The 10,504-nt window shown below is 51.8% G+C and overlaps 1 protein-coding gene across 4 annotated transcripts; it reads left to right on the forward strand.

Annotated features, from left to right (window-relative positions):
- Positions 1-1,595: 1,595 nt before the first annotated feature.
- DDX39A (DExD-box helicase 39A) lies at positions 1,596-10,423 on the forward strand. 4 transcript variants are annotated; one of them, XM_047776826.1, is made up of 12 exons: positions 4,689-4,840; positions 4,950-5,077; positions 5,913-6,124; positions 6,255-6,382; positions 7,504-7,596; positions 7,970-8,153; positions 8,877-8,995; positions 9,318-9,449; positions 9,538-9,647; positions 9,751-9,895; positions 10,036-10,183; positions 10,272-10,423. In XM_047776826.1, exons 3-12 carry the CDS (start codon positions 5,917-5,919, stop codon positions 10,286-10,288), a joined length of 1,284 nt encoding a protein of 427 aa, XP_047632782.1. In that variant the 5' UTR covers positions 4,689-4,840; positions 4,950-5,077; positions 5,913-5,916; the 3' UTR covers positions 10,289-10,423. The 4 variants fall into 4 exon arrangements, with proteins under 4 accessions (XP_047632779.1, XP_047632782.1, XP_047632780.1 ...); XM_047776823.1 differs by lacking the exons at positions 4,689-4,840; positions 4,950-5,077 and adding an exon at positions 1,596-1,734; XM_047776824.1 differs by lacking the exon at positions 4,950-5,077.
- The last annotated feature ends 81 nt before the right edge of the window (positions 10,424-10,504 follow it).

Here is a 10,504-nt window from a genome sequence, read left to right on the forward strand (position 1 = left end):
AGTGGGCTAACCTGACTAGTATCCACGAGGATGTGGGTGTGATCCCTGGCCCCATTCAGTGGGTTAAGGATCTGGCACTGCTGTGAGCTGCAGTGTAGGTCACAGATGCAACTTGGATCCCGCATTGCTGTGGCTGTAGTGTATGCTGGCAGCTGCAATTCAGATTTGACCCCTAGCCTGGGAACAGACACATGCCACAGGTGCTGCCCTAAAAACAAACAAACCAACCAACTTATGCAAGTTTTATTAATAGTGGCTAAACACTGGGGAAAAAAATGTCCATCTATAGGTGACTGGAGAAACTATTTTAGCTATCTTGTGGTATAGCCACACAGTGGACTACTACTCAGGAATGAAAAAGAAGGAAGTATCCCTATGTGCAGCAACGGGGAAAATCTCAAAACATTTTGTTGAGTAAAAGAAGCCAGACACAAAATATACAGTCTGTAAGTGAGAAACCTTTAGTAGCCGAGCTCAGCCACTGGTCAGCTTTGCAATGAGCCCTTCCCCCAAACAGGTGACAGTTAGTGAGTGACCATTGGCCCCTCCCCTCTCTTTCCTCTGTATAAAAGGAGCCTGAATTTGGACTGAGACAAGATGGTTTTTTGAGACACTGGTCTGCCATCATCTCAGGCTGCTAGTTTTTTGAATAAAGTCGCTATTCCTTGCCCCAGCAAGGAATTTATTAGCCTGTTGTGTGGCAAGCAGAGCAAATTTGGATTCAGTATCAAGTCTATTGCATGATTCCATTTAGAAGAAAGTCAGGAACAGACAAAACTACAGTGATAGAAATCCACATAGTGGTTGCCTGATGGGAGTGTGTAGAAGAGGTGTGGCTGATTTGAGAGAGGCATAACAAAAATTTCTGGGCTGATGGCAAATATTCCACATCTTCAGGAGGAAACTGTCATTAGGATGTCAACTGTCAAAACTATTGGACCTGTTCTTTTTCCTATAAACATTATTTCAGTAAGGTACTGGTGGGAGAAAAAGGTTGAGGAATTTTAATACAAGGACAAGCAAAATTAACACAAAAAAGTTTTATGACAAAAACATCCTGGTTTCGGTTTTTTGGCCTGAACTTGCATGGCCACAAGCAGTCTCTGACCAAGGACATGACTCTCAGCAAGGAGCTATGGCTTATGACCATTTCTGACACCCACGCCTCTGAGGGGGCCCCTTCTCCACTGCTTGTGCAAAATATCTTCTCCACATGGGACTCACTCCAAGCTCTCAAGTCTACTCAGAACCTTTCCAAAACCTCCACTCCAGTGGACCAGGAGGCCCATGGATCGATTTCCACTTCAAAAACTGAGTTCTGTGCTCGGCGCATGAGCCACATTTCTTACAGGTGAGACACACACACCCCGGAGCCGTCATCTTGGCTTGGGGTTGCCAGTACTAAATATGGCGACTACACACAGCGATCACAACCCCTGTCAGGTGACAGCGCGCTTGCAGATGCCGGCCTCACCCACTCCGGCGCCTACTTTTAGATTGACCAATGAATTCGGGGCACGCCCTCTTTCCTCTCTCCACCAATAGCCTCCAGATGCCTCCCGTAGAATCCAATCATCGCTTCCGCCTCTTTTGAATGAAAAGCCAGCAGTCCAGTGACCAGAGCCGCAGTCGGACGTCGGAGACAGGAAGCGCGAACCGCTGGAGTCGGGCCGCGCGACCCGTAACCAGAGTCTGGAGACTCCTCGCAGCACGCGGAGGCGAACGAGAAATCAGGTGAGCGGCAGGTCCAGGCGCGGGGTCGCTGTGCGGAGACGTCGGGCCTGCGGGCGGGCGAGCGGGCGAGGGGAGACCCCAAGGATTGAGGGAAGAAGGAGGAGGAGGGGGCGCGAGACAAGGCGGGGCGGGGCGGTTGAGGGGTGTCCGGCGAGCGCGTGGGCGGCCGTTAGGCGTTGGGGCGCATGCGCGAGGGGCGGACCGGCCGTTAGCCACCCGGAGTGAGGGGCTAGCTTCCGGAAGGTGCCGTCATGGCTGCCCTCAGTCGGAGGCCGACTTGGAGGAGAGTCTAGAGTCTCCCTGTTGGAGGAGACCCGGAGCATTTCGGCGAGGGGGTCAGGGGGCGACGCCCGGGTCTGGGATAGCGGTGGGAGAAGCTGGAGGTTGTAGATGGTCTTCCAAGCCGAGGAGAAGTTCCCTTCTCCCCAAGTCTACTTTTTTGCTTTCCCTTTAGAGGGCGGCTTCGTGGGTCCAGAGATTTAGGGCAAAAAAGATGTTACAGTTGGGGACAAATTCTCTCCGGGGGCACTTGAGGTTGAAAGGGCACACACGCGAGTCTGAGTTGTTACTTTTCCTGGTGTCAGCTTTCAACTTCTTCAGCTTCTGGGGTCTCAGCTGTCCTAACCGCTCTTTTTGGGCATAACTACACCGCTAAATCTTCTCCTGATCTATTTTACGTTGAGCTTTTAGATCTTGTCTCCTCACCATTAGAAAATCCTGTCTCCCCATCAAAACAAAACGGCTTTGAACTCCAAAAAACTGTCTTTTTTGCTGCTGTTGTTGTTGTTTCTTTCTTTCTTTCTTTTTTAAATACACCATCTTCTCTTGGTCACTCAGGTTTGAAGCCCAGAGTAGGTGACTCTTGCACATTTCTGTCCTAGGATCTTCTAGGGGCTGGGCCTGCCCACTAGTGTTCCACCCTCTTTTCCCCTGCTTAACAGTGCCCCCACCCCAATTGATCCTCTTTCTTTTGGTGTCAGGTTTTCCCTCCTGCTGATCTCGTCATCTTCTCTGGAATAACCTTGCTCTTGAGCAAATCTTGATTCAAGTCAAAACTCAAATCACTAATCAGTGATTCCCTATTGCTTAGCAAATTAGATGTAAATGCTCTGGGCCTGACCAGCTCTTTCAGCTTTGTCTTCTGCCTCTACTTCAAGCAGCCAGTCTTACTGTCCATTCTCAGGAAGGGTCTGGTGGTTTTTGGACTGGCCTTTCCTGGCTCTTATTCTCTCTGCTACTTGGGGACTGACTCCATCCTATCTGCCACTCCTCAGTGCTGGTGTCAGATTGCTCTTTCATGAATCAGATAAGGATAAATGCTTTAATTTTAGCCCCTAAGTTCTGCCTTGAGGCCTTGGTTCTAGTTCCATTCATTCAACCCTGGGTATTGCTTATCTGATATGTGCCAGGCCCTGTCCTAAGTGCTGGGCTGGGTAGGGGGGTGGTATGACTGGAAGGGGGCCCTTTTTTACTTGGGTCAACAGGAAATGCCTTTTTGGAGCAACAGAGGTCTGAATTATGGTTCTGGCCTGTTCTAGGCAGTAGGAACAGCAAGTGCAAAGGTGCTGAAGCATGTTTGAGGCACAGCAGCAAGGCTAGTGAATGAGGGCAGTGGGGGAGAAAAGGTCTGAGTGTAGAGGGAGTCAGATTGTATGGGGCCTGACAGGCTATGGTGAGGACTCTGAATTTTATTTTGAACACAGTGGGAATCTTTGGGGGTTTTGAGCAGAGCAGTGACAGTATTTGACTTAGCTTTTATAGGCTTCCTGTAGCTACTGGGAAGGGGCATGAGGGGGTTATGGTGCCGGGGAGTGGGGGAGGGAAATCAGGGAGACCAATGAGAGGCTATTGGCATTATCCAGAGGAGATCATGGTGCCCAAATGCATTCAGCTGACAATGGATAAACAACTGTGGTGTTGCAGTACAAAGGAATATTGCATAGTCCTGAAAAGGAATGGCGTAATGATACATGTAATGATACACGGCTATAAGGTAGATGAACCTCGAAAACACTATGTGAGTGGAAAAAAGTCAAGGGGTCATATATAGTATGATTCCATTATATGAAATATCCGAGACAGGCAAATTCATAGAAAAGAAAGATTAATGGTTGTGAGAGGGAGTTGGGAGCATAGGATGGTAGCTAAAGGATACAATCTTTCTGACATGAGGAAAGGTGCTAAAGCTGATTGTGGCAGTGATTTCACCTGTCTCTGACTATAGAAAGCCAGTGAATTATACCTTTTAAATGGTGACTTGTATTGTATATCAGTATCTCGGTAAAGCCTTTCCAATCTGAGAAGTGATGGCGGCCTGAGACCTGCAAGGTAGCAGGGGTGAGAAGTGGGCAGATCAACCTGGTGGAATCTGTTGGCTAGTTGGATGGGAGGGAGACAAGAGAGAGATGAATTCCATTTTGGAGAATGGAATTGTCTTTTCTGAGATGGAGGACACAGGCCTGCAGGGAGAAATGGAGGGTTTTGCTCTGGGCATTTTGAGTTCAACTACAAGGGGAGAGGTGAAAGAAGCAACTAGATATTAGATTCTGGAGTTGAGAGGAGAGATTGTCCATAGAGAGACAGGTGGTTAAGGCCCTGGGGCTGGATGGTCACACAGAATGAGTGGCAGAAGGGCTAGAAATTGGGCCTGGGACCCCCAACATCCAGCTCAAGAAGAGGGACTTCTTTAGCACTTCTACCCCCTGCACTGGAGGCTAGGCTGCAGCAAGGAGGAAAAAAGACAGTATTCCTTTTTTCTATTTTTTTTTCCTTTTTTTTTTTTTTTTTTTTTGTTTTTAATGGCCACACTTGTGACATATGGAACTTCCTGGGCTGGGGGACCAGGGGTGGAATCAGAACTGGAGCTGCCAGCCTGTGCCACAGCCATGCCAGATCATAGCCACATCTGCAGCTAAAGCTTTGTACCAGATCCTTCACCCACTGAGCGAGGCCAGGGATAGAACCTTCATCCTCACGACACTATGTTGGGTCCTTAACCCGCCGAGCCACAAGAGGAGCTTCAAAAGACAGGATTCTCATGTTTGGGTCCCTTTTAGGCTGTACCCAGTAGGTGCTCTGTACATACTGGATTAAATGAAGCCAGGAGGTGAGCAAGCTTTGTATTAATTCCATTTACCATCTCAGCTGTATTCTTATTGGTTGCAGGCCCAAAGGGAGGTCTTTTCATGAGAGCACTTAATTATTCCCCTGTGCAGGCAACAAATAGCAGGAGCAGCTGGGCCTGAGCAGATACTGCTCTCTCACAAACTCTTGTCTCTCCAGAATCCTGGCAGCCACATCTCCAGGTCTGGGGGGTTGGGGTGTCCCACCCAATATAGTTCAGGTGAGTGAAGGAGAGGGGGACTCCTTGAGGCTTGGTGGTTTGAGGCTATTCTTCAGAATTGAGACCTTGATTCTGAGAAGGAAGCATTTGTGCAGAGACCTGAAAGCAGTGCAGCAGTGCATTCCTGGTGATGTGGGTGGGCAACCTGAGCTGGGGTAGGGTCTTGATGAATAAATATCAGCAGCAAAACAAAGGCTGGAAGTGGGTTGAAAGGGGTGGTGTGGAAGTTCCCTTGTGGTGCAGTGGGTTAAGGATCTGGCATTGTCACTGTAGCAGCTAGGATTGCTGCTGTGGTGTGGGTTCAATCCACATGTCTGGGAACTTCCACATGCTACGGGTGAAGCTGAAAAAGGGTGGAGTGGAATGAGGGAGGTGGGTGGGGCCAGTGAGGAGGGTTGAAAGTGAAGAGGAATTGGGATTTCAGTTAGAGCATTGGGAGGCCCTTGGAGGTGACAGATGTGAGAGCCCATGTGGGTGTGGCTGGCAGGGCACTGGGAAATGTGAAGTAGCTTGACAGAGGGTGGTGGAGATGTAGCCACAACAGGCTGAAGCTGGGAGGTGCTACACAGATGGAGTGGTGGGACCTGCTGTTGGAATCAGCGGCGGGAGTGGGAGTCAGAGTCAGCGTCGGGGGTGAGCTAAGGCAGGATTGGAGGATTACGTCCAGTCTTAGCCTCACTTGGCAGGGTGGCTTTCCATGCTAGCTCTAAGACCTGACCCTAGCACCTTACCCCTCTCAGACCTGTGTTGAGGGCCTGCAGCCTCTGTGAGTTTTCCTGCATGCATCTCAGTGTTAGTTGCTTCCTTCAGCTCTTCTTCCTTCCTCTGTTCTCAGTGTCATGGCGGAACAGGATGTGGAAAATGAGCTTCTGGATTATGAAGAAGATGAAGAGCCCCAGGCTCCTCCAGAGAATGCTCCAGCTCCCCCCAAGAAAGATGTCAAGGGTTCCTATGTTTCTATCCACAGCTCTGGCTTCCGGGACTTTCTACTGAAGCCAGAGCTCCTGAGGGCCATAGTGGACTGTGGCTTCGAGCATCCATCTGAGGGTACGCCTCCCTGGTCCTCCCCGCCAAGCCGTCCTCTGACCATCCTCACTGTGGTCCCTTCCCCAACCTGGTGAGGGGCCTGTGCAGAGGGAACATCCAATTTCTCATTGCTCATGTGCTCTCTCTTCAGTCCAGCACGAATGTATTCCACAAGCCATCCTGGGCATGGACGTCCTATGCCAGGCCAAGTCAGGCATGGGCAAGACTGCAGTTTTTGTACTGGCCACCCTGCAGCAGATTGAGCCCGTCAATGGACAGGTGGGTGGACACCCTCCCTCCTAGGCCCAAGCTACTGAGGCAGCAGGAATCATGGCTCTTCTTGTTAAAAATTCCTGTCCCTAAGTTCTTTTTCTGTACCTTTTTTTGTCTTTTTAGGGCTGGACCTAAGGCATATGGAAGTTCCGTGTTCTATCCCAAGATTAAAGACCAGGCAGGCTAGGGATCAAATCAGATCTGTAGTACCAGCCTACACTACAGCCACAGCAAAACCACATCTGAGCTGTGTCTTCCACCTACACCACAGCTCATGGCAATGCCGAATCCTTAACCCACTGAGAGTGAGGCCATGGACCGAACCTGCATCTTCATGGATATTAGATTTGTTTCTACTGAGCCATGATGGGAGCACCTCTTTGTGGACTTTTAAATTAAGTACAGTACTTAGCTGTAACAAAATCCCCCCCAAAATGATAAGCCAAGAGAAAAAAACTGAAAGGTGCCCACAATTTTACCATCCAGCAAGATGGTTGTCATTTCCGTATGTGCTTTTCTAGATTGTACACACCTATGAAGGTGGGATTGCACTGAACATGGTTGTGTTCCTGCTGTTATTGCTGATGGGCCATAGCTATCCTCTCTCGTCATGAACACTGTAGTCCACTATTTTGGGGGATAATTTAGGTGGATGCTGGTGTTCTGTTCTTGACATGCTCGGCACACCTCCTTGGTTGTGTGTGGGTGTGTGAGCCCTTGTTACTGATCTTAGAGTAGATGGTCAAGGAGAGCAGGGTTTTGAAGGAGGACAGGGTTGGCATTGTGGGCCAGGAGGCAGGGGCAGCCTTCCCCTTGGTGGTCACAGGTCAACCAGAGGGCAGACTCAGGAAGCTGTTAGCACGGGACATGTCATTAGCTGGGTTGGGCTAACTTCTTTTATCAAGGTATCAGTGCAGGACCTGGCATGGGGGACAGACCTGAGTAGCTGTGAGAAGGTGTAGGGAGTGAGTGACAGGTGAAGACTGTGAGAAGATGGAGGCATTTGGACTGGGCCTTACAGTGGCCCGAAGGGTAGGGGCTGTGAAGGGACAAGCACTAATGTGGACTCTGGCCAGGTAAGGACTTAGGACATTGCCTTGAGTGCCTCTCCCCCACCTACCCCACAGGTGACAGTCCTAGTAATGTGCCACACTCGGGAGCTGGCCTTCCAGATTAGCAAGGAGTACGAGCGCTTCTCCAAGTACATGCCTAGTGTCAAGGTGAGTCCCTTCAGGCTGGGTTGGGTGTGGTGTGGTCCTCTGGAGCCTTACTGGCCTTGGCTTTGGCCCAGCCATTGTTAACCAAGCTTGGCTCCAGCGGCTGCCTTTGAGGTTTGTGGTGTTTTATGTTCCTTAAAAGCCTGATGAATTATGTATGGCCCCCAGAGGCCTGTGCCAGTCCCAGCCCTGGGGCTGCTTTTCAGTGGAGCTGGGGCCAGGCTGTCAGGCCTTTTGTCCTCGGGCATCAGGCCTGGGGTGTTGAGGGGCTGCTGAGGCCCGAGGTGGCTGGGCTGTTAGCTGAGTGGCTGTTGGCACCAAGTAGGGGTGAACTTTTGGCCACCAGATGGTTGAAAGCAACTTTCCACCTGCATAGGTGTCTGTGTTCTTTGGGGGCCTTTCTATCAAGAAGGATGAAGAGGTTTTGAAGAAGAATTGTCCCCATGTCGTGGTGGGGACGCCGGGTCGGATCCTGGCACTTGTGCGGAACAGGAGCCTCAACCTGAAGAATGTCAAACACTTTGTGTTGGATGAGTGTGACAAGATGCTGGAGCAGTTGGGTGAGTGTCCTGGCTGCGCCTTGGGGGCTGAAAAGGCCTGCGCAGCCGCTCCTTCCCCACCCTTGCAAGCATCCCCACATTTCAGAGCTAGGTGGGCCCTGACAGGACAGCCTGAAGGTTTCCCCACAGTGGGGTCAAGTGGGTGGCTGGCACTCAGGTCTCCTGTAAACAATTTTTGGGAAAGTTCTGGTGTTGGCAGAGTGACCTGTTGCTGCTTCTGCCCCTCAAGCTGAGTGGGACCCTGGGGCCCAAAGGAACATGTATAGGCACACGTCAACATTGTCCCCAGAGTGCTATGGTTTCACCGCCTGTTGGGTTAGTTCTAGGCCCCTGCCTGCCCTCAGTGAGGCCTGACAGGGCTGTGGGAGATGGGGCTTGTGTCCTGGGAGGCAGCTGCAGCTCTCACCCCAGCGGCTGTCTCTGCCTCAGGCTCCCTTCCCTGAAGCGTGGCTCGAGGCGCGCTGGCACGGCTGCTCCGCTCTGGCAGCGTGTAAGTGGATTGCCGCTCCTCCTGCGCCTGTGCTCACCCCGAGTCCGGGCCCTCAGGCCCCGGGGACTCTCCCCTCCCGCCAGTCCTCGCTCACCCGCCCTCGTCATGGTGCCAACGTCACAGTGCCAACAGCTCCCTGGCACAGGTTGGGAGGGGCCTGATCTGGTCTCGGGTGGGGTTTGTGGTCTGGTGGGCGCTCACACCCACCTGTTTCTTGCCTCCCCCTCCCCCAGACATGAGGCGGGATGTGCAGGAGATCTTCCGCCTGACGCCCCATGAGAAGCAGTGCATGATGTTCAGCGCTACCCTGAGCAAGGAGATCCGGCCCGTCTGCAGGAAGTTCATGCAAGATGTGAGTAGTGGCCAGGACCTCAGCTTTGGCATTCTTTGGGTCCAAGCTCTTGCTGCTCTGACAGCTACGCTGTCTTCATGACACAAGAATGCTGGGAGGCCAACAGAGCCCTCCTCTTCTCTTGTCAGAATGGGAGCTGAGAGCTTGGTCTATACCTGAGCCAGACCAGTCCTTAGGTCCAGCTGTTAGAGAAGTATTTACTGGGGTACAGCAGGTCCTCTGGAAGTAGAGCAGAGAGGAGTCTGCTCCTGGAAGCTTCTGGGCAGGCAGGATGCCAAGAAATAAGCCCTGCCTGCCCCTTCCTGCTCCTCTTCCCGCACAGCCCATGGAAGTGTTTGTGGACGACGAAACCAAGCTCACGCTACATGGACTGCAGCAATACTATGTCAAACTGAAGGACAGTGAGAAGAACCGCAAGCTTTTCGACCTCCTGGATGTGTTGGAGTTTAACCAGGTGACACTTCCCTGCTTCCTTGGCCTGTCCCGGGGCTCTGGGCCTTTGGGAGGGATTCTGGCTCTGACTGTCACTCCCTCCCTCGCAGGTGGTGATATTTGTGAAGTCTGTGCAGCGCTGCATGGCTCTGGCCCAGCTCCTTGTGGAACAGAACTTCCCAGCCATTGCTATCCACAGGGGCATGGCCCAGGAGGAGCGGTGAGTTCCTGTCGCCTACAAAGCCACAGGCAGGCCCCTAGGAAGGGAGCAGCATCTGGGATCCTTGTATCTGATGGCCAACCCTTGTTCCTCCTGCACCCAGCCTGTCACGCTATCAGCAGTTCAAGGACTTCCAGCGGCGGATCCTGGTAGCCACCAATCTGTTTGGCCGAGGGATGGACATTGAGCGCGTCAACATTGTCTTCAATTATGACATGCCCGAGGACTCAGACACCTACCTCCATCGGGTGAGTGGCCTGACAGAGGTGTCCCCTCCCTAATGCCCCCTTCCCACGGTTGGAGTTGGATGAGGACCTCTCCCTGCTGGTTTTCACATTCCCCAGTTTGTGTCTTTGTGGCCTGACCTCCTGCTCCTGTCTTCCTGCAGGTAGCCCGTGCGGGTCGCTTTGGTACCAAAGGCCTGGCCATTACTTTCGTGTCTGATGAGAATGATGCCAAAATCCTCAATGACGTCCAGGATCGGTTTGAAGTGAATGTGGCAGAGCTTCCAGAAGAAATTGACATCTCCACATACAGTAAGTGGCTCAGACAGGGCCGGGGGGCCATGGCGGTGGGCCCTCTCTCCCCCACCCCTCCTCACTGGCCTCCTTGTGTGTCTTACAGTTGAACAGAGCCGGTAACCACATGCCCTGATGGCCTGGAGCCACCCTGCATCCCACGTGCTGCTTCAAGTTCTCTTTCTAGGCAACAGTGGGCCTTTCTTTTTACTGTTTAAAAGCTGTAGATTTGTGTAAGAATAAATTTTTATTATGGAAGCCAGGCTCCCACCGTGTCTGTGTTCTGTCACCTCACAGTATTTCATGGACACCAAGGGCCTGGTTAGCGAGCCCCTAGCC

The sequence above is a fragment of the Phacochoerus africanus genome, chromosome 4, assembly GCF_016906955.1.
Source record: "Phacochoerus africanus isolate WHEZ1 chromosome 4, ROS_Pafr_v1, whole genome shotgun sequence".
Lineage (NCBI taxonomy): Eukaryota > Metazoa > Chordata > Mammalia > Artiodactyla > Suidae > Phacochoerus > Phacochoerus africanus.

Excerpts from the sequence above, each read along its gene's own strand:
- DDX39A (XM_047776823.1), top strand. The coding sequence starts at position 5,917 with ATGGCGGAACAGGATGTGGAAAATGAGCTTCTGGATTATGAAGAAGAT. Across the intron at positions 7,597-7,969 it reads AGTACATGCCTAGTGTCAAG|GTGTCTGTGTTCTTTGGGGG; the intron begins GTGAGTCCCTTC and ends CCACCTGCATAG. Across the intron at positions 9,648-9,750 it reads GGCATGGCCCAGGAGGAGCG|CCTGTCACGCTATCAGCAGT; the intron begins GTGAGTTCCTGT and ends TCCTGCACCCAG.